This window comes from Theropithecus gelada, chromosome X (assembly GCF_003255815.1).
Source record: "Theropithecus gelada isolate Dixy chromosome X, Tgel_1.0, whole genome shotgun sequence".
In the NCBI taxonomy this organism is placed as follows: Eukaryota; Metazoa; Chordata; class Mammalia; order Primates; family Cercopithecidae; genus Theropithecus; species Theropithecus gelada.
Window position 1 is genome coordinate 52,819,565 of NC_037689.1, and position 23,222 is coordinate 52,842,786.

The 23,222-nt window shown below is 37.6% G+C and overlaps 1 protein-coding gene across 1 annotated transcript in view; it reads right to left on the bottom strand.

Moving 5' to 3' along the window:
• The window catches only part of TAB3 (TGF-beta activated kinase 1 (MAP3K7) binding protein 3), a 61,608-nt gene that overhangs the window by 24,334 nt on the left and 14,052 nt on the right, over positions 1-23,222 (bottom strand). Inside the window, exons 2-7 of the mRNA XM_025373603.1 lie at positions 19,801-19,902; positions 15,874-15,959; positions 15,520-15,623; positions 7,614-7,805; positions 2,276-3,722; positions 1,028-1,188 (exon numbers count right to left, since the gene is read on the bottom strand). Coding sequence (XP_025229388.1) covers positions 1,028-1,188; positions 2,276-3,722; positions 7,614-7,715 — 1,710 coding nt within the window. The 5' untranslated portion in view covers positions 7,716-7,805; positions 15,520-15,623; positions 15,874-15,959; positions 19,801-19,902. The remainder of the gene's footprint in view (positions 1-1,027; positions 1,189-2,275; positions 3,723-7,613; positions 7,806-15,519; positions 15,624-15,873; positions 15,960-19,800; positions 19,903-23,222) is intronic.

The window sequence follows — 23,222 nt, forward strand, 5'->3', positions numbered from 1 at the left end:
GCCCTAAGTTTAGAGAGGGTAGGAAAATGAGGAAAGGCTTCATGGAAAAAGTAGAGGTTACGTTGAGCCTTGAAGAACAGAACAGACAAGATTTACACGTGCAGAGCTTTTTAGAAGGGCATTCCAGCAGGAGGATAATGTAAGAGCAGAGAAGTGCATTGAATCTGCACAGAAACGAGTTGATGTATGAATTCTCTCATTACCCATGAACATATAGAGCACTTACCACACTGTATTATAATCTGTTGATGTATCTATTTTTCCCACTGGTAGATATGTACTAAGCATCTAGCATAGTATCACATTTCATAAACTATATGCACAAAACTGCTAAATGTTGAAAGGTAAAATGATAGGTTGGATCATAGCTTGTGAAGTCACAAGATTTTAAACATGTTTCAAAATTATCAGTTGCTTGGGATCGTTAGAACTCATATACATTAACCAACATGTTAAAAATATATTATCTGAATCTTTTCATTAGAGCAGTTCCCTTTAAGACTGCTATCAATCAATACTGTTACCTCAGTTTCTACAATTATTTATACTTAACAAAACTGCTCTGCCTTAAAATATTCTACAGTCAACACTTCCCCAAAACTCATATTGATCTATTCTAAATCATGTGAACTAATGTACTTATAAAAATAATTTTAAATGTTTAAAAATATATATATATCATACGCTTAGAATAATAAATGAATACACAGAATAATTCATCAAATTTTTGGTCAGTGTGCACTTTTCTATTTTGACAGAAAGCAATTTACAAATAAATGAGATGCTATACCTTGATTATTATCATCAGTGTTTGAAAATACTGATGAGCCTATGGAATTTGCATACATGAATTATTTTGACAAGAACTACTAAAGGCAAAAGTCCTTCATCTATTGTTTTAAAAAACAGCAACAACAACAACAACAAAAAACCCAGAACTCTGTCAGGAATAAAACCTAAAGAAAAATAAATGACCTGATAGCCAATATCCCGACCCACCTATTAACACATCTAACAGATCACTTACCGTAGGGATCGCAGTGGTGCAGCTGACTCTTCTGAGCCGTCTCTGCATCAGGTCATGCTCCATACCGTTAACTTCAGACTTCAACCGCTCTAGCTCCTCTTTCTCAAGTTTCAATTGCTTTGCTAACCTCTCCATCCTTGCTCGTTGATGTAACAGCAAGGCTACAGCATTATAGATAACGTCATTGCAGAGAACAACACTGAACAAGTGACTGGAAAATTTCGATATGTATTACTAATGTATAAAAGACTCATTCAACTTGGGGGTTGGCATTTACTCTCATGTCTTTATAATGCTATGCTGCCTCCATATCTGCTTCAATTTAGCTCTCTGAATGCTATCAAAGTGACATCACCTGAACATCCCTCTTGTTCTATTGTCCTAAGATTCTCTTTATACTTGTGTGTGTTTTGAACAGGCTGACTACCAGGCATACTTAATCATTACTTCCCTTCTTATATACTGAAAGAAAACTAAATTCTCAGGTATCTTGAAACAATCTGAATAGACGTTTTAAAAACTCTATATCTAATTTAGGTCTACTATTAGCTAATCCAATAATTCCACTTCTTATATATTATTTATATGTAAATATCATTATGCCCTCTGGGCCATCCTCTTTAGAAAAGATTCAAATTCTTTCATTTGATGAACTTTACTCCATTTTCCATGAATCTCTTTTTTCCTACTCTGTAGTTTGTACTTTTGACAATTTCCATTTCACTTGTATTTTTGCTCTATGAATATTCTTTCTAAACTAAGCCTTATTAGGCCTACAATTTCATGTTTTAAAACAAAGTCTATAGATGACTCTGAAGCACTAACTTCATTCTTTTTGTTTGTTTCAGACAGTCTCCCTCTGTTGCCCAGGCTGGAGTGCAGTGGCGTGATCTCGGCTCACTGCAACCTCTGCCTCCTGGCTTCAAGTGATTCTCCTGCCTTAGCCTCCCGAGTAGCTGGGATTACAGGCGTGCGCTACCACACTTTAGCAGAGGTGGGGTTTCTCCATATTGGCCAGGCTGATCTCAAACTTCTGACCTCAGGTGATCCACCCGCCTCAGCCTCCCAAAGTGCTGGGATTATAGACGTGAGCCACCACACCCGACCACTAACTTTATTCTTAATAGCAATGCTACTGCCCAACATTTAATACTAAACATTTAATTAAAACTAAACAGCTAATATATTTGAATGGGAGATTGCTGCCTCACCACAGAAATGAAATTTCATAAAAGGGTTAAAGTTTACCTTGTGTGTAGGCATAGTCATCTGATCCAGAACTAGAACTCCTCTGATATTTATGGCTTCCCTTTTCTCCCCCAGAGCCTGGTATCACTGAAATGGGCTGAATAGGTTCTGGTGCTGCAGAGCGCTCTTCTTGGTCCACTAAATTTAAAAGATTTTCAGTCGTTGCTCGGCCTACGGTAATTTTAAAAACTGTAGTTGGGTTTGGTATCACTCGAGGAGATGGTGATGGAGTACACGAAGGTCCAGTTGGCTGTGTGTATGTAATATACACAGGATTAACACTAAACGGAGGTTTTGGTTGACTAGATATCCCTCTTGAAGGAGAACTTGAAGGTGGCGTGGTGGCTGTGTATAGTGAGTGTTGATTCCGTGGAGATGGTTGATTACTGATGGGTGAAGGACTCCTATTAATTGCTGTCCCAGGTCTTTGAGAAGGTTCAACTGTAATTTCTATCTTCTTCATGGAACCTTTGGATAAACTAGATGCTGTGTATGGAAGATAGGCTACTGAATGGCTTCCCTGTTTCTGATAGCTAGGAGGTCCTTGTTGATATGGATGGGGTGGAGTAGTTGAAGGACTAGGTGGCATAAAGATGTGGCCCAACTGGGAAGGTTGCACTTGATGCTGTGGAGAGCTGAAGGGTGAAGGACATTGAGAAGGAGGTGGTGAATGGTAAGCAGACTGAGGGATCTGCTGCTGTTTGGGAGAATACTGAGAAGGTTGATAGTTCTGTTGGTGTGGATAAACAGGTAAAGGACGCTGGCTATAGTGAGGCACTGGGCCCTGTGGTGAGGACTGCCACGGTGTACTCTGAGGAGTTTGTCTTCCTGATGAACTCTGAGATGTCTGTCTAATATAAATAGAACCAGGAGATCCATAGAGATTGCTTGGAATTTGTGGAAGAATTTGTAAAGCTCTTGGTACAGTCTGTCCAGAAGGGAGGTTCTGGGATACTGTAACAGTAATTGGATTTGTACTATACCGAGGTATGTGCATGTATGAAGGAGGTGGCGGTGGTGGTGAAGGCCCTTGCATAGCAGACGGATTCATTCCTGTTTGCATGGAAGATGGCTGTTGAGGTGGCTGTGAAGGAGGAGTAGCTGCACTTCTGTTCTGTTCATTCATAAAAAATGGATTGTAGTTGGGAGTAGCAGCAACAACAGCTGGAGCTGAATGTGGTTCTTGAACTAAACATATCAGCTGTTTACCTGCTGCATGCTGTGGATCAATATGTCCATCACTTGAGCTATGTACCAGTGTTCGACCACCATTAAGTTGGGCTCCATCTCCTGGGTGATAGCTACTAGGAGAATGGACACCCAGGTTAATATGTAAAAGGCGATTTCTATTCATCCTATTGTCATCTGGACTATGGTATTCCATATATAAGTATTTGCTACTCTCCTGGGAAAGGGCTCGGCAACAGGCTTCAAGATTGTTGTTATTCTAGGGGAGAAAAATGGTAAAAGTAACATTGGCAACATTAACAAATTCTAATAGTGGAAGTCAGGCTTTGCCAGAGAGTTATGCAAATACTACTGTCACAGAATAAATAGAGAGCAGTATCTTAACCACAAAAAGCTTCATGGTCATCTATCCTGAAAAGGAGATACCAAACGATCCATATTACTTTACAAACATTTAGCTCACATTACTAGTACTACCACTACTGCTACTGCTACAGAAATGTAAAGTACCTACTAATGAACACTGTGACTCAACCCCAAGTTTTCTGACTCCAAATCCAGGACTCATTTTATACTTGTTGCATCTCAACAAATTAAAATGTTGGGCTTATCTTGGATTCACCACAATTGCTGCAATATAAGTATAAGTAATATCCATGATTAATATTTAAATCGATAAAAAACATAAAAATAACCATGCTTTAGTTTTTAAAAGGCACTAAAACCACAAAAGGAGAAAAAGAATTACAATAAAATTCCTCAAGAGTTAAAACAATAAAAATTCTAAAGCAGCCCTCATTTTTCTTTTACCTAAATTTATCCTTGAATAACTTCAACTGTCTGAACCATTATATAAGATTTAAGCAAAATGAATAAGTATTAAAAAAATCCATAACTTAAACTATGGCTCCATGACTTTGCCCGAGTTAGGGTAATTTAATTAAAAACCTGGTGTCGACTGCCTTAATTAAATTCATTCATACTCTCACAGTCTCAAAAGTTTTTACCCGCTGAAAGGTGTCTTGGTATACTTTCAAAATCACTGAAAGATGTGAATTGTTTAGTTCTACACACTCACAAAGAAGGTAATAGCAAACTGACACTTTAGAAGTTCCAACTGACAGTAATCAGACTAATAAAAGGTTCCCTCTTTGTAAAATTTTAATATGTCAAAAAGCAGTTTTCTATTGAAATACAGAATTCCAAACTATTTTACTAGTGTAAGACACATATTATCCACTGCTTTTGAAGTAATCCATAAAAGTTTCCCAATTATTGTGACTTTCTCTGTAGTTCATAAATATACACAGAGATATGCACATGCATAGATATTACTATATATTTTAGGAAAAATGTTTTATATAAAAACGAAAGGAAATAATTCACTTCTGCTGAGAACCAAATGAAGTTAAACCTAAAACAGGACCCATAATATTGTAATTTTAGAGTTGGGAGAACTCCTATTAGAGTTCATCTGCTCCAATGCAACTCACATTTACAGATGAGGAAAGAGATGCCTGGGAAGTTACATTGCTTGACAATAGGCACTTAACTAGTTAACTGGAAAGTCAATTCTAGATTCTTACTCTCCTGAGTCCCAGTGCTCTTTCCACATGGTAATTTCAAGGGAAAGGATGTTTGGCCAAAAGGACATTATTAAACTAGAGCTTTAGGAAGTTTAAAAAAAAGTCAAGCAAATCTTTGCAAAATGAATTCTTAGAAATTTAATGAATTGGCTTTATTAAAACTCTATAATCATTTTTAACCTTTATATAAAGTTTTTGATACTAAAATTCAAATACTTTAAAAAATGAGATCATGCATGTAAAACATTAACATCCTACCCAGATGATAGTAACAAATAGTAATTATTATCAATATAGAAAATTTAAAATTCAAATACTTTTAAAAATACTTTGAGTCACAGAAAGATGTATTAATTGAAGAAGAAAATCATTACAACTCAAAGATCTGAATTCTTTTTACCTTGCTTGAAAATCGTATTGAGCAAGGAAGGGAAGATATTAAAAGCAAATTTGGAGCCAAAGGATTCAAACTGATTGGCAACTAGAATGTGTCACTGACAGACATCTGAGGGAAAAAAAATATGGAAGGTGAAATAAAGTATTCTATTTTTTTTTTTTTTTAATAGACCTATGGATTGGGGAAAACAAAAACTGGAGAGTTTTCTTTTAAACATAAGGTAGTCATGGATACTTTACCATCTGGTATTTTTATTATTAATAACCCTGAAATTCCATGTTCTGTACGCTGAGTTAGATAGCCTATGTAGTATTGTCACAAAAAGTATCCAAATTCAAAATGATATAAAGTTGGAATTTTCAGCATGTCTATAGTGACAAGTTGAGTAAATTTTCCTATGAAGAAAATTTAAAAACCACAAAACCAAGATATTAAAGTATTATTATTACAGAAGTATTTTAAAAAGAAAACTACCAGAATAGATTATAATAAGGTTAAAAAATGTATCAAACAGTGAACATGAAGAAGAAATCAAAATCATTTCAGAGGTAAGAATTTTTAAGACATATAATGAACACTTTTGAAAGGAATGAGGCAAAAAAGCATCATATTCCTAAAAAGTGATCCTAAATTGAGGATGATACCCCTGAGTGAGGCTCTAAGGCTTGCGCATTAAATGCAAACTACTGAGCCTCATACATTTTAATGTGAAAAACAGTTTTCCAGAGCCAGTAGGTGGTAAATCTCCATACAATATATTTTATTAATCCCAAAGGAAGAAAAAAGTGGAAGACTTAGGACAGCGTAATTATCAACAAATGTTCACTGAGCTGAATGTAAAGTTCTATTCCTTCAGTTTAGTTAAATGGTCATGAGAAATGCAGGTAATAAAGGGCTAAATGAAATAAAACAAGGTCAGGGCTAGGTGGGGCGCTAAGATAGGTGAGGAAGGTGATTGCTAGGAAGTGGTTTAAACTAAAAGCTTCACCCTTACTTGGTTTCACTCTGGTGGGAAGTATCTTTGCTCTACCAGAAACCAAAATGGGGCTAAAGTAAAGAGCTGAGATTCAGGCTGGGAATGTGTGTGAGAAAAAGCAAAGGCAAGCTGTAACACAAAAACCATAAGCCCAAAGCTCTAGACTAGTAAAGGGCTTGCAAACAAAGGAAGCACCTCTGTTACCATCATTGTTCTGTGAGTCTCTATTTATAATTAACCACACCTGTATATAGGTTTAGGTTCTATCCTGAGCTGCTCACACTGCCATAAGGTAGAGTTTGAACATGAGTACTGACTGTGTGTGAGGAAGACCAGTGAGCATGGTAGAAGTAGTGCTGCCCAAAGTTAAGCAAATAGGTAAGTGCCATAACCCAAAACACTACGATCCTGTGAAGGATGACATAAAACACAACAAGGGGACAGTGGGACAGGGGAAGTGGTAGGCCTACTTCTCTGTTGTCCCCTGAGTGGGAAAGACACATTCTATCTTAGAGATGAGAGATTCAATGTAAGACACACAGCAAGACAAAGGTAATGTGAGTGAAAGTGGGCTTACATTTAAAGTGGGCTTACATTTAAAATTAGATATCAGTAAGGATTTAGCATTAGAAAAACAAGGAGTGGATTATCTACAGACTTAAAAAAAAAAAAAGACTCAAAAGTGTATAGTCTAAGAAGTTAAAACGATAAATTTGAGATTCAAAATTCAACTCTAAGGACTGAGGGACTGATAGTACAACCCAAAATCTTCAAAAAGTGAAACATAAGGAGAATCTGTTTTTCTTGTTGCTACCTGCTTTTACTCTCCAATCTGTGGTTCTCAATGGTGGGAGATTTTGCCTCCCATGAGACATCTGGCAATGTCTAAAGACATTTTCAGTTGTCACAACTGCGGGGAAGCTATTGGTATTTACTGGGTAGAGGCCTCGGATGCCTAGAATATTTAGTAATTCTACAATGCACAAGGCAGACTCCCACAACAGAGAATTATCCAGGATAGACTGTCAACAGTGCCAAGGTTGAGGGGAAATCCTGCTCTAAATGTTCCCCCCGACCACACATACACACACACACAAAGAAAACATAACTGGGTTCTAATTACATCACACATCACCAGCTCTAATAGGAAAAACTAAAACTTAATATCATTATCACTGGTAGGTAACTTACCTGTAACATGCACTGAGACACCACGCCCTCTGGAATTTCAGGGAAACGTTGTCGAAGATCATGGAGAACCTGAATATCAAGCTGTGGGCTGCTTTGCGCCATGCCAGAGCAAATGGTGGCCAAGTTTCTCTTAGGAAATGGATGTTAACTGGCTTTCCAAAAGTGATGATCTTCTAGCACCACAGTCATTTTCTATTTAAAAAAGAAAAAAAAAAAGTATGGTTAAGTCTAGTTACATATTTCACTTTATTCCTATTGATCCTGTACAACTCAGTAGTGGTGGCATCTCCTCTAAGGAGGCTTCCACTGACCCTCCCCGTCTTAGTCCTGCTGCCTTGCCTCTCCCCTCCATGATGCTGCCAAAGCAGGCTTTGCTTACCCTCACAGGAACACTAAACACACTATACTGAAACCATCTATGCACCTAAAGCTCTCACCTATTTAAAAAAAACCCAAAAAAACCTGAAGCCCCACCTGGAATATAGCTCATCATTACAGACAGTGAGGATGTACTCAAGAAGTGATGGAAACATATAAAGACCTGGAAGTCAACTTGAAGAGGTGCACTCACTGGCCACATTTGCAACAATTTGAATACCAAAATAATAGAAGACAGTAATGAGTTATAAACCTGTAGAAAAGAGGGAGCCGTGCATCCGTATCAATGAAGATAGCTAAATACATACATACAAAAATAGGGGAGAAGGGAAGTCCCTGCTTACAGTAAAATCCAATCGGTAAACATGCAGGAGTGCTGGAGCTGGAAAAATCATTTTGCAGTCATCATAGTATAGAGACTGCTTCAAGCAAGTATCATCAATGGATGCTAAATCTAGGGGAAAATCTGCATGAAGAGTAGGAAGTACACACAGTTTTATAATTGTGTACCCAAAGCTTATTAGTTGCAAAGGGGAAAAATTTAATTATACAGTGGACAAATTGAACAACATCTTGACTGGGTGATCAAAATGAACATCACCAATGAGGGCCAGATGGACTGCATAGGCCTCCAGATGTGACACCATGAGAAGAACACATCATTTTATAGTATTATAGTCAGGAATGCATAACCTGAAACTAATCATGAGGAAATAGAACATTTCTCATTTTGGGTTTTTCTATAAAAAAGGGTGGGGGGAGGAAATGTCATTTTAAGACAAAGGTTTGAAAAATGTCCCAGGTTAAAAAAGAGAGAGCCATGACAACTAAATCTTTTACCTGATCCTAGATTGGATCCTATACTAAAAGGGAAAACTGTTATAAAATAAATGAGTGGATCTATTAACTGAAGTGAAATGTTGACGGTAGATCAGAAGTATTCTGTATCAATAAATGTACTGAATTTCCTGTTTACTGAATTGATAACTGTGCTGTGGTTACATAAGAGAATATTCCTATTTTTAGGTATTAGACAATGAAGCATTCAGTGGTAAAGGGTATGCAACTTACTCCCAAATAGTTCAGAAAAAAAAATATGTACGTGTGTGTACATACAAACGTGTACATGCACACATACCTGTGTGCACAGACAACTATAAAGCAAACAGGAAAATGTTAATAGGTGAATTTGGGTAAAGGGTATACAGTGTTCTTTCTCCTATTTTTATTCTCATAATTCCTGTCAGTTTAAAATTATTTCCAAATAAAAAGTAAAAATGAAAACAAAAACCAGCTAACCAAACAAAAGCCTGTAGCTCTACTCAAGGTCTGTGCCTTGTTCACCACTGTATTTCCAGAGCCCAACCCCATATCTACTCAAGTATCGTTAAATGATGAATCAATTTCACTATACTAAATCAATCTACCTAATAAGATAGATTTGGATAAAACAATATTCATACTCAAAAATATATAGACAAGCCTTTTAGATGAATCTTGTCCCCCCATCTCCTGCCATCCCCCACCCAGCAAATATCGAGGGAGTGGAGTCACCTATATAGGGTAACTTGTGAACGCTTAGGGAAAAAAATTGGTTTAGGCTACTAAATCAATGGGTATATTTTTCCAGTTTGTCCCTGTTGAAAATCCCAAATCTGAAATACTAAGAGATTCTACCAGATTAACAATCCAGGATTTAAAATGTTTTAAAGTCCTTAGGGTTAATTTAACTTTTTTCTGAATGGGGTTTGAATTATCTATCTTCCATTTTCACAGTAAAGCAATTTCTAATTTCCACTGGCCAAAGGAGCCCTAGCTAGATGTATAATCTTACCAAGTCACTGAGGCTCTAAGGCAGCGTTGTCCAGTAAAAATATGTGAGTCATATGTATAATTTGAAATGTTCTAGTGGCCAACTTAAACAGGTGAAATTAATTGTAACATTTAACCTATGTCAAAAATATTGTTTTAAATGTAATCTACATAAAATCATTTTTTTATATATATATTTCAAATGATATCTTTGAAATCCAGTGTATATTTTATACTTACAGCACATCTTAATTCACACTGGTCCCATTTCCAGTGCTCAGTAGCCACCTGTAGTTAGTGGCTACTTTACTGGACAGTGCAGCTCTAAGGCTTTAGGATCTTCATTTAAATAATAGGCAACAACCTAGAACTCTTAGATTCCTTAATTCAACATCTCCTTTTAGGGTATACAATCAAGTAGGCACACAGCCTAGCACAGGCTAGGTGTTCAATAAATATTTATTAGGAGAAATGGGGAGAAAAAAGGAATTCACTGAATTTAATGGTAGGGATGACCTTAACTCATCAAATCTGCTTGTATTTACAGAAATAACAGTTTTCCTAACAGGAAGTGATCCCAATATTTGAGGTGCTAAACTACATTCAGAACAGTTCATGGCTATTTAATCAAACCTTCAATAAAGAGCTTCTGAAGCAGCCAAAGGCCTAACTCCAGCTTTCCCAGTGCTCCCAAAAACGGTTTTATTCATTTCCCAACCTTACTTACAAGCCTTTAAAATACAAGGGCAATACCACTGTCTTTTTTATGAGATAGAAGAAAAGGCAAGAAGGATCAAAACAAGGACAGACAGGCTTCACGTGTCAAAAGCATAGGCTCCATATACTTCAGAGATCTTGAGAGCGGCCAGTTCTCACCTAGCTTTGTCAGAGCCTTCAGAAACCTCAGATGCTACTGAATCCAAGGTTACCATTATTTTTATCACTATTATTAGCTACCATTTATTGGTAGCTAATAATATGCCCTCAAAGGTAGTTATGATTATCTCCATTTTACAAATAAGAAAATGAACTCAAAGAATGAACATACAGCAGAATCATGACTCAAATCCATGCCTGCCTTCTCCAAAGTCTGTGTTCTTTCTACTGTGTCACTAGTAGGTATCAGAGCATTTCTAATTATGAGTGCCTTTCTCTGACTGGCTAAGGAGCAAACCCTCATTAAGTTTATCATTCAAATAGGGAGCTAAAGGTGTGTGGTGAGGTGGACGACTGAGAGGGAAGGAAAAAATTCTTGTACAAATAAGTTAGCTGTTTAAACATACAAGAAGAAAATGCCTTTTGAAAAAATGGTTATAAATACTTGCCTTTGAAGAAACATGTGAAAGCATCTTTCAAATGGAAGCCCACAGCTTACAAAAATGGCTACCATCTGAAAAGATGATTAATAGACTGACTTCACAACAAATAGGAATCTAAACTGGTAAACACATATCCTCCCTTAAGGGATTATGTATGTAATCTTAATAGTGGTTAGCACTCTGCCCTGTACAAACATTCACTCACATAAGCACTAATTGACATGAATAATCATTTAGTATTTCACTGTAATATATAACACTCAAACTTAATTTTTTGATAACTATATCATGTTACAATACTTTAAAAAAGCAATTTCCATTTTGCTCACTGGGAGGCTTTCTGTTTACAAATAGAAAATATTCCAGCCAATAAATTAAGTCAGTGATACAGTTTAGATGTTTGTCCCCTCCAAATCTCATGTTGAAATGTGATTCCCAACGTTGGAGGTGGGGCCTGATGGGAGGTGACTGGATGATAGCGGCAGATCCCTTGTGAATGGTTTAGCACCATCCTAGGTGAGTCCTTGTTCCATTCACTCAAGATCTGATTGTTTAAAACTCTAGGACCTCTCCCCCACCCGCCTTGCTCCCGCTCTCGCCATGTTACATGCCTGCTCTTGCTTCACCATCTGCCATGATTGTTAAGCTTCCTGAGGCTCTCACCAGAAGCTGGGCAGATATTGGTGCCATGCTTATGCAGCCTGTAGAATCCTGAACCAATTAAACCTCTTTTCTTTAGAAATGACCCTACCTTGGGTGTTTCTTTACAGTGATGTAAGAATGGCCTAATATAGTCAGTTTCCTTTAAAAACACAAAGTTTTACAGTAAAGTATTACACTGTACTTTTATATTTAATCTAATAGAAAACAAAATGAAAACACTGTTATATAGTGTCATATTATAGATGTGGCTACCATGCAGATCAAAGCATATAATCTATTCTTGTCCATATATATCAATGTAGGCAACAACTACTAAGCAAAATACACATTGAGTTTGTTTCTTAACATTATAATGGGCTTAATACAATAAGCGCTGAATGATGATTTGTCACTTTAAAACCAGACAGAGGACTCAAGCAGTATCTAAACTGTACAGGCTAGGCTCAGGCATGACCAAACTCCTGGGATACCCTTGAAACACCCCCACTAAAGTCCAGATGGCCACAGCTGTGGATTGTGGAGCTGTGTAGGCGGTAACCCTAGATCAAGAAAGAAGAAATACTAAAGACATAAACCCTATGATCATCACACAGTTCAGGGGCCACATGAACCAAGAGATTCTGCAGAGTTTTAAGCCTTTAATGCATGTCAGCTTTGTGAGGATTTTTTTCTTAAAGGCAAGACACACTATGGGGCCCAGATGCTATGCTTAGCAGTGGAATCAGAGGCTTCCTTCAGTGGTGCAGCTACCTCCCTAATTCAAGACTGCTGGTAACACAAGGCACAGTGGTTTCTGTTCCTGAAAAAGCAGTTGCTAGGATGTCTCCCAACAGAATTGCTCCTCCCAATCAGAGAGGAAGCTCCCCCAGAGCTCTGCTCTAATGCCACAATTCCCCACACTCTAGAAAATGATGTCGACATCTAGTGCTTTGTTTCCACAGTTTTTTTCTGAGCTCAGCAAATAAACAGGGTGGTGCCATTATGGCCCAGAGTGTTTTACCTCTGTCAGAATTTTAGGTCACTTCCTAAAACAGTTGTATCAGAGGTAGTAAAACCAATGGTCTGTGCAATGAATTCAGCCCACAGATTTGCCTGGTTTGGCCGCCGCAGTGTTGTTTTGTTTTAAGTTGAGCTACATTTAAAACTGGGAGACTGGCCTGGTGCGGTGGCTCAAGCTTGTAATCCCAGCACTTTGGGAGGCCAAGACGGGCAGATCATGAGGTCAGGAGATCGAGACCATCCTGGCTAACACGGTGAAACCCCGTCTCTACTAAAAAAATACAAAACAAACTAGCTGGGCAAGGTGGCGGGCACCTGTAGTCCCAGCTACTCGGGAGGCTGAGGCAGGAGAATGGCGTAAACCCGGGAGGCGGAGCTTGCAGTGAGCTGATATCTGGCCACTGCACTCCAGCCTGGGCAACAGAGCGAGACTCTAGCTCAAAAAAAAAAAAAAAGCTGGGAGATTTCACATAAAAATTTACATATCTAGCTTTTCTCTGAAAAAATCACATGATCTAGCAACTGCAGGCAACAACTGGCTGAAGCTAAGGTACCACTCCCCTTTTAGAAAGGACAGTTTGCCTAGTTCCTATACTCCCTAGCTGGTCCCAAGCACTGCAGCCTGGCCTTGCTTCACCCATCTAGGTATCTCCTGGGTTTGTGACACCCAAAATGTGTTCTGCAGAAAGGTTTAAAGATACAACGGTAAGTATCAGTGTACTCTAGTGTGTCTCAACGGCATACTATTGATGCAATAATTTGGGGCACAAGAATTCCTTGTCATGCAAGACTATTCCAGGCAATGAAAGGTATTTAGCATCCTGGCCCCTCCCATAAAATCTCAGTAGCACCCCCAAGTGGCCTCTAGAGAGGCAATACTTTCTTGGGCTGACAGCCACTGCTAGCATATTAAGGTAATGAGGTGAGTGAGCATTTCCCAGGTTTGAAGAAAAGTTAGCCTTGTCTTGAGAGGAATTTTAGGATTGCAAAATAAAAGAATCATTAATTTTTCTGGTTGGTCTGGCCCAGTAATAATTGTTGAACAAAACACAGTATGTATATGAGTATAAAGCTTTCAAGCTTTCACCCATTTTTTTGCTGCTTTGGAGGTTTTGATTTTAGATCACATTTATTGAGCCGTATCTGTGTACCAAGTACTGTGCTAAGTGCTTTACCTCATTTAATCCCCAAAATACTTCCATGAGAGGTAATATTATCATCCACATTTTACAAATAAGTAAACTTGAAGTTCAGAGAGGGCAAATAAATTGCCTGTGGTTACACAGTCAGCCAGTAGCAAAACTAAGATACAAATTTAAGGTTATGCTCTTAACCATTATTCTTCCGTACTACTGGCTACCTGGTAAGACTCTGATGATGTCATAACTGTTAACAACAGTTTAAACCAAACCTTGCTTTTAAAACAGAAGTTTTTATACTAGAGTGTGAATTATTCAAGTTAAACAGTAATAAAAAGTGGCTGATATTGAGGCATAACAAATGATATTTTACTGGCAGAGGTAAGAGTTCCATTTTTCAAGATTTTTAATGCATACATGTAAAGGTGCTAACCAAATAACAAGGGAGAGAGGAATACGATAGTTATTATTTCCCCTAAATTAAGCCTTCTAAATAATTTATGAAACAGTCATCCTATAGGATTTTTATTACAATAGAAACCATTTTGAAATAGTCACATATTCACTGCATCTATCTCATATTCTGTTATAGTCTCAAGAGATATACTATAAGACTGAAATATTTATATTAAAATAATCCTCAAAAACATTTTCAATTTAAATATGGCCTCCAGAAACAATATATTCATATTTAATTTAAACTTAACAGCCCCCACAAAGAATGTTTGTTAGCTGCCACATTAAACTTATACACAAGAATATTTATAAATATGCATAAATATATAGAGACTACATACGCAGAAATTTCAGCTGAGAGGACACAGAGGCAACAATACCCCAGGAGTAATGAGCACACCCAGAATCCAGATCTTGATTTCTAATTGCATTCTCTCTTTAATAAAGGGAACCAAGGCCCTGTGGAGAAATGGATGATTCTAAAACTGGGGCAGGGAATATATAGGATGAGCCTGGAGCATCTTGTAGTACCAGAAAGTAAGGAAGTACTAAAAAATCAAAATCCCATGATGATGAGGGCATGTCAAAATGACACAGGAGCCAACTGAAGGCGCTCCCAATGGTCAAAGCTGGAAAATTTTGAACACCAAAATAAAGTAGTATTGTATTATAACCCAACGTATAAAATAAATAGCCATGAGCCCATGCTGATATAAAGAAATGACTGAATAAATGAATGAATGATAAATAAATGAGGGTTGGGGGGAGCCTCCCACGCAGAAATCCCAAACAATTTACATAGATAATTCACCTCAAGGAGGTGGAGCATAACCTCCCACCTCTTCAGTGTGGACTGCACACAGTGACTGCTTTCCAAAGAGCACAATACAGGAAAGAGGTGTTAAAAAAAAAAAAAAGATTACAGTGAAGAAACCTAACAAACACGTTCTCAGCCAGGTGATCAAGGTCAACATCAACAGTGATAAGTCACGTTGATAGTATGGACTGTTTGCATGGTGTGATGAGAATGTGAGAGTGGCACTTTATCTTTGTGGTCTTCCTCCTCAAAACCCATAACCCCATTCTACCCACGAGAAAACCATCTGACACATCCCAATTGAGTGATAGTCTACAAAATACCTCATCAGTACTCCTCAAAAACAAAAGTCTGAGAAACTGTCACAGCCCAGAGGAGTCTAAGGAGACATAACAACCAACTGTGATGGGGTTTCCTGGATGGAATCCTGAAAGAGAGAAAAACATGTTTAGTAAAAGTTAAGGAAATCTGAATAAAGTACAGACTTCAGTTAATAATAATGTTTCAATATTGGTTCACTAATTGTAACAAATGTACCATGTTAATGTAAGCTGTTAATAACAGGGGAAACGGAGTGCAGGGTATATGGGGACTCCCTGTACTATCTTCTCAATTTTTCTGTAAAACTAAAACTGTTCTAAAAAATATAGTTATTTAAAAATAGAAAAAAAATATACCTCAAGATGGTTTATCAACCCTGGCACAGAAATTTTATTCACATCTCCAGCTCTGAAAGCAACTTCTTTTCAGTAGTCTATAAAATCTGAGAAAACGAAAAGATGGTTATCTTTTTGCTAACTTCCCAACTCAATATGGAAAGTAACAAAAACTAGTAGACTTCTGGTGCCTCAAAGTAACAGCAGACAGGATGCTAGACCACACTTTCAGGGCAGGTTGGCTCTTTCCCAAGTATCCTTACAAGCTGAATCTTCTTTTCTTTAAATATCTTCTACAGCAAGTAAATTCTACATTATCCCACAGAAGACAGCAGAAGTTCAAAAAGAAAAACAAGTCCACTACTTATTTTCTTAAGTCAACACCTGGTTCTGACTTAGCATCCTGAGCCTCCATTCTATTTAGAAAAGAGAGGATTAAGCCCAGGCCTATGAAGCATGCATATAATTTTTTTTTTTTTTTTTTTTTGAGACAGGCTAGAGTATAGTGGCAAACTCACGGCTCACTGCAGCCTCAACCTCCCAAGCTCAAGTGATCCTCCCATCTCAGCTGCCCAAGTAGCTGGGACTATAGGTGTACACCACCACACCTGGCTAATTTTTTTATTTTTTATAGAGACAGGGTTTCACCATATTGCCCACACTGGTCTCAAACTCCTGGGCTCGAGCAATCCGCCCACCTGGGCCTCCCAAAGTATTGGGATTACAGGTGTGAGCCACCATGCCCAGCCTATATGATTTTTAATTGCATAGCATACAGTGTGTATAACCTTTTGAAAAATGCTACCTCTATTATAAATCCTGTTTCTGGTCTGTGAAAAACTACACACACACACACACATATATATATATATATAGAGAGAGAGAGAGAGAGAAATAGTAACCTTATTCACTTATTTTGACAGATGAGCACTCTCCCCATTTAGAGATTATCTGCATTCTCAGTAAACCTAGTAATTCAATGTTAATATTATCATTTTAGGGCATATATTGGCTTTTATCAGAGCTATCATACACACAAGTTTCTAATTGAGCTCCTGAGTAAACTTCATTTTACAACCACAGTAGAGCTAAAATAACATACCCTGTTTATATCATATATTTAATTTAGCAGTTTACCAAACTTTCTTATTTTTTAATTTCTCAGTTACTTTGATTATCCAAAAAAAAAAATGAACTTCAAGTATGAGCAAGAAGCACTGTGCACTGACATGAATGCTGCTTCTACATGTGTAATTTTTTTTCTACTTTCTGATACAACAATGCAAAATCCACCCCACATTTTTTTTTTTTTTCCTTTGAGACGGAGTTTCGCTCTGTCGCCCAGGCTGGAGTGCAGTGGTACGATCTCGGCTCACTGCAACCTCCGCCTCCTGGGTTCAAGCGATTCTCCTGCCTCAGCCTCCCGAGTGGCTGGGATTACAGGCACCCTCCATCATGCCTGGCTAATTTTTGTATTTTTGTAGAGATGGGGTTTCACCATTTTGGCCAGGCTGGTCTTAAACTCCTGACCTCAGGTGATCTGCCCACCTTGGCCTCCCAAAGCACCGGGATTACAGGCATGAGCCACTGCGCCCGGCCTTTTGTTTGTTTTTTGCCATCCCACATTTATGTTAACCCCTTCCTAAATGCCTATAAAGTTTTCTCCCTTTCGTAAATGCCTATAAAAGTCACTGTGTGTGGATTATCACTTTCAACATTTAGTATATTAATTTTTTAGTCTCCTCTAGGATTTTTCACTATAAATCTTGAGAACAAGAACCAAACATGCTCTTTTGGCTACAGTGCCTTATACACACTAAATATTCAATATAAATGAGAAAATATAGGCCTTGAAAATAACTGGAAATCTAATATGCTCTGGTTAAGGTGTTTTAAGGTCTTGGTTGCATCAATTCCTAAATGACGTTATTTTAAAAGAAAGACAGAATAACCTATTGGTGACATATGCCAGAGGCAGATCATCTGCACATTTTATTACTTAAAGAGATTACTTAGAACAGTGTTTTTTAAATGGTGGGTTCTGACCTATTAATGAATTGTATAACAAATGTACTAGGTGATGACTATCAGGGGAAAAGAAAAAGAACAGAAAATATCGAAGTGTTTCACACACAGTAATGGCAAATACTAATTCAAAAAACTTGTTTCAGGTATGTGCATATGTACTAGATCACGATTAAAATGTATTTCTTACTGTGGGTTTGAGAAATAGTGACTTCAAATATGGTGATATATTTTAGGTTATATAAGGAAAAATATTACTACTTTCCTTGTTACCTTTTTCTGAATAGATGGAAGCTTTCTGATTAAGAAGCAAAGTGGAGGTACTGGAGAAACCCTCTAGATATGAAAGTTGAAATGACTTAACTCTTCACGTTATGAATTTCTGTGTGATTTCTCTCAAGTGCAGCCTAGATGTGTTCATGTAGCATCCTCACATACATATAGGAGGCTCCTGCCTTATAATATATTTAAAAGATTTTTTTAAAAAATGAATAATCAGTCTCATTAACCCTGAAATCCAAGATCACAACTATGGGAATTTCCTAGTGGAAGAGTTTGAAAGATTAACAGAAATGCCATTTATAATCATTAACTAAACAATTTCTAATGCATTGCCCATTCATTTAATACAATCTAAGCTTGGCGATACTGAAGACCCATGTCCTCGTAGTGAGAGAAACACACTGGCAGTTATAATAGAGTGGGGTGAGTTCCACAATTAGTAGTCAGAAAAAGAAACAATGAAGGTAGAACAAAGAGAAGGAGAGCTGAGGAAAGCTTCAGGGAAGAGATGACATTTAAGCTTGATTACAAAAAATAGGTTTTTTTGTTTAAAATAAAAACTATAGAATAATAAAGCTGGAAGAAACTCCACATCATCTAACCCAGTAGTTCCCAACCAGGGGTGACTTTGCTCTGCAAGAGACATTTGGCAACGTCTGAAGATATTTTTGGTTGTCATACTGAGGAAAGGTGCTATTGACATCTGACAGGCAGAGTCCAGAGATGCTGCTAAACATCCTACACTGCACAGGACAGCCCCTGACAACAGAAAATTATCCAGCCCAAGATGCCAATAGTGCCAAATCCGAGAAACCCTGAACTCAACCCAAATACAAACACTTCACACAAGAAGATAACTAAAGGCTGGAGGGATTTTAAAATTTGTTAAAAGCCAAAATTATTAAATAGGTGTCACAACATCTTGCCTAAGTACTTAATTCACAGCACATACCCATGTGTGTTATTATACTAGGAAACAGATGTTAAAAAAAGTGGGAACATTTTCATAAGGTAGAAAGATAAACTGTCTAGAAATCACAACTGATACTGTTATGTAGTCTTTCCTGATACAGATCTACCAATGGTTCAAAGCAAGAATTATGGTTACAATACCACTAACAAAATTATACTCTTATTTGTTCATAATACTGTATTTACCATCTGCTTAATTCAGTTATTCAACATGGATTTGAGAATAAGAAAGATTACAAAAACTAGGAAGTTGGAAGATTTGTATATCCCACACACATCTTGTTATTTCTTGGGGCAGATCTTTCAATCTCCACCAGCTCTAATGCTGGGGATCTGGCACCTGAGTAGGATTAGCCCCTTTTATTCAAAATAAACTGCTAAATTACCCTTCTATTTTCTGGTGAGGTTTCTAATAGCAAATGAATTGTCCAAAGAATTTGTAACTCCCACTAGCAGTAGTAGTAGTACTAGCACTAGTAGTAGCAGTAGCAGCTGCTGCTCTTAGGGTCTTGACTTAGGGCCTAAATCTAAGCACATGAAATCACTTGGACATCTTTTGTCATCCTTGCTCTTAAATACACAAAGGACACGGAATATAAATGGAGGGGAGGGTGTAAACATGTTAACAGTAATATAGATTCAATTTCAAAAAAGAAATATACTCCTTACCTCCAATTTTCAACTGGTAAAAATTCAACTAAGATAATTCATCCAGTTTGACACAACACAATTCACGGTTAGAAACTTGAAGAAAAGGCTGAAGACAGTATCCTAAAAAATAAAAGGCTAATGAGGTAAGATTCAAACTGTGAAAGCTTTAAATACAACAGTGTGAGCAAGTGATATAGTGTATGAATAAAAGGTCATGAAAAAGCAGGCAGCCATTTTACTACATGAAATTTCAGTGAATGAAATTTATGTTTAATTGACACTAAGAGATAGTTTTCCTGACTGTCTGAGCCACCCTGCTCCTCTCTCATCACCTCGAGTGCCTAAGGCAGAGCTTTACAACAGCAGAGGAGATGAACAAAGCTTTCCTGAGATTTTAGCTTCAGAGAAAGCTAGCAAGAAGAGCTTTAGCTGCATCCCTGGAAAACCATCAGGAGTCCCTGCAGCTTCCCAAGATGTACTAGTCATTAAAATTAAATGAATTTGATTGCAAAACTGTGCTGAGGCCCTTTTAGGGCCATAGGTCTTTAAAATTTAAAGGACTCCGTGGTGAGTCTGATTTAGTCTCTGGTAAAGTAAAGGAACTTTTTAAAATTCCCATACCCCAAGTAAGCACCACACTCGCACTGCAAGCCCACAACAATGACCAGAGTATACAATCTTTTCTTCTGTTTTGTTGTTTGTTTGTTTTTCCCTGTTACCTTACCTCTTCTCAATAGGATTAGAACTGTTCATTCAGGATTAGAAGGCCTTCCCCATGACCCAACCCACAAAAATCACTAATCTAACATTCAGGAATAGCTTTAACTTCTTCAAGTTATCAAGTTTTCATAAACCTTAGTAAAATAATAGAGTTATACATTTAACAACTCAATAAATGACTACATATTTCAGGTTAATCAAACAGCTCTTGTGAATGAGAAAACAGTTTGTCCATATATAAATATTTCAGCTAATAATAGCAGAAGTGACCAAACTGAACAATCATAATTTTGCAACCTTTAATTACATAACTAAATTCATGCACTGGTAATCAATGGATGGTAAAAGCATTAGGTAAAAGGTTGGGCTTCACAAAGGGATCAAGCTGTCACCACTTGAACCCTCTGATGAACCTTCACAACACTTAAGGTGAAATGACCAGACAATATATGCCTCCAGGTGTAATGTAATATGAAGTGACCACAAGCACTCTTGCCCACCCCTCCAAGAAAATATATTCTGAACCTAATTAAGTACATAGATCTAATTTCCAGTCCATATGAAATAAGAGGATAAAGAAACAAGTTAAACAATACTTCACCAGAATGGGATAGTCTGAGGATGAAAAAAAGCAGACACGATTGTTATAAATTATAAGAGAATTAAGAGACTTAAGGGGCATAACCAAATACAATGAGTAGATCCTGTTGCAAAGAAACCAACTATAAAAAAAGAAATTTTTTTAGACGATTAGGGAAATTGAAGGATGGGCTAAGTACAGGTGGCCCTTGAATGGCACAGGTTTGAAGTATGTGGGTCTACTTATATGTGGATTTTTTTCAATAAAAAAAAGTTACATCAAGTGTGCCTGTCTCTCCTTCCACCTCCTCCCCTTTTTCTGCCTCTGCCATGCCTGAGACAGCAAGACCAACCCCTCCTTTTCTTCCACCTCCTCAGCCTCTTCAACATAAAAATGACAACGATGAAGACCTTTATGATGATCTACTTCCACTTAATGAGTAGGAAATATATTTTTCTATGATTTTTAACATTTTCTTTTCTCTAGCTTACTTTATTGTAAGAATACAATAATATATGTAACATACAAAACATGTGTTAATTGTTTATATTACTGATAAGGCTTCTGTTCAACACTAGGCTAGTAGTAGTTAAGTTTTGGGGGAGTCAAAAGAAGCTCACGCCGGTAATCCTAGCACTTTGGGAAGGCAAGGCGGGAGGATCCCTTGATCCCAGGAGTTCAAGACTGGCCTGGGCAACATGAGGAGACCGTATCTCCACAAAACAATATAAAAAAGTAGTCAGGTGTGGTGGTGCATGCTCATGGTCCCAGCTATTCAGGAGGCTGAGGTGGAAGGATCACTTGAGCCCAGGGGATTGAGGCTGCAGTGAGCCATGATCATGCCACTGCACTCCAGCCTGGGGGACAAAGTGAGACCCTATCTCAAAACAACAACAACAACAACAACAACAAAAGTGCAGGTGGATTTTTGACTCTGCAGGCAGTCAGCACTCCTAATTTTGGCTTTGTTCATGGGTCAACTGTATTGTATATGCTATTAAGAATTCTTATTAGGTGTGCTGTATAAGATAATAACATTGTAGCTATATAAGAAAATGTGTTGTTTTAGATATATTAAATTATTGAGGAGTGAAATTATGTCTTGGCTATGCCTTAAATTCTTGGAAAAAAGAGGAGTAAGGAGATGAAACTAGTATGGTAAAATGTACATAACTGTAGCATCAGAGGTTCATTGGACTTTTCATTTGTGTACATTTAGAAATGTTCAAATAAAACGTTCAAATGTCAAGTACCTACAAATGAACAAGGGTATTTGACATTCACAGGCCTAACGTAAGATAATTGTTCAAGGCTATCATTATAAGTGAGTAGCAAGGATGTTGCTGGATGCTGAAAACAATGATTTGAAAATGAGATATGAGGGGGATTCAGAAGCAGAATCACCACTAGAAGTATAGAAGCACTGACTCTATTGCTGGGAAAGAAGTACAAGGCAGATAAGCTTTTTGCCCTTCTTAAGATTCAGAAGGATAAGGCAAACACAACTGGCTAGGATTTCATCAAGAGTGACTGGAGAAGCAACAAAGGAAGCCTTGAGTGCCAAGAAAGACGGCAAATGAACTGGAAAGCAAAGACGCATCTCTTTTAGAACTGGAAAAATTGAGGCATGTCTAAAAAGAGATAAAGGGACTGTATGTGTAGGGATGAGAAAGGACTAGTGACACAGCAAGCTTTCTAACAGGGCAGAGAGGTTGGTAAATTTCAGAGCTGGTGGTACCATGTTCTAGAAATGGGGTGGGAGGCAGTGAGGATGAGATATGAAGGAGTAATCTCCTAATTGTCTCAATCTTCAGGACATGAGTCATGGGGTCAGGATATTATATGACTTACAGAAAGAAGAAAGCATAACATGATAAAACTGGGAAGTCAGTGAACATCTGCAGGCAAGAGTTACCTGGCCATTATAGCTGAAACACAATGTTGTAATAGTAACAGACAAAGAACATATGCCATTCACCAGGTGTGGGACTACAGACAAGTTACTTAACTTCTTGGGCCCTGTTTCCTAATCCTTTGCTTAATATCACACCTAACTATCACATACTTACCTCACAAGGTTGCTGTGGGTTATTAATTTACATAGAAGGAAAAAAGTAAGTAAAACACAATGTTCATTGAT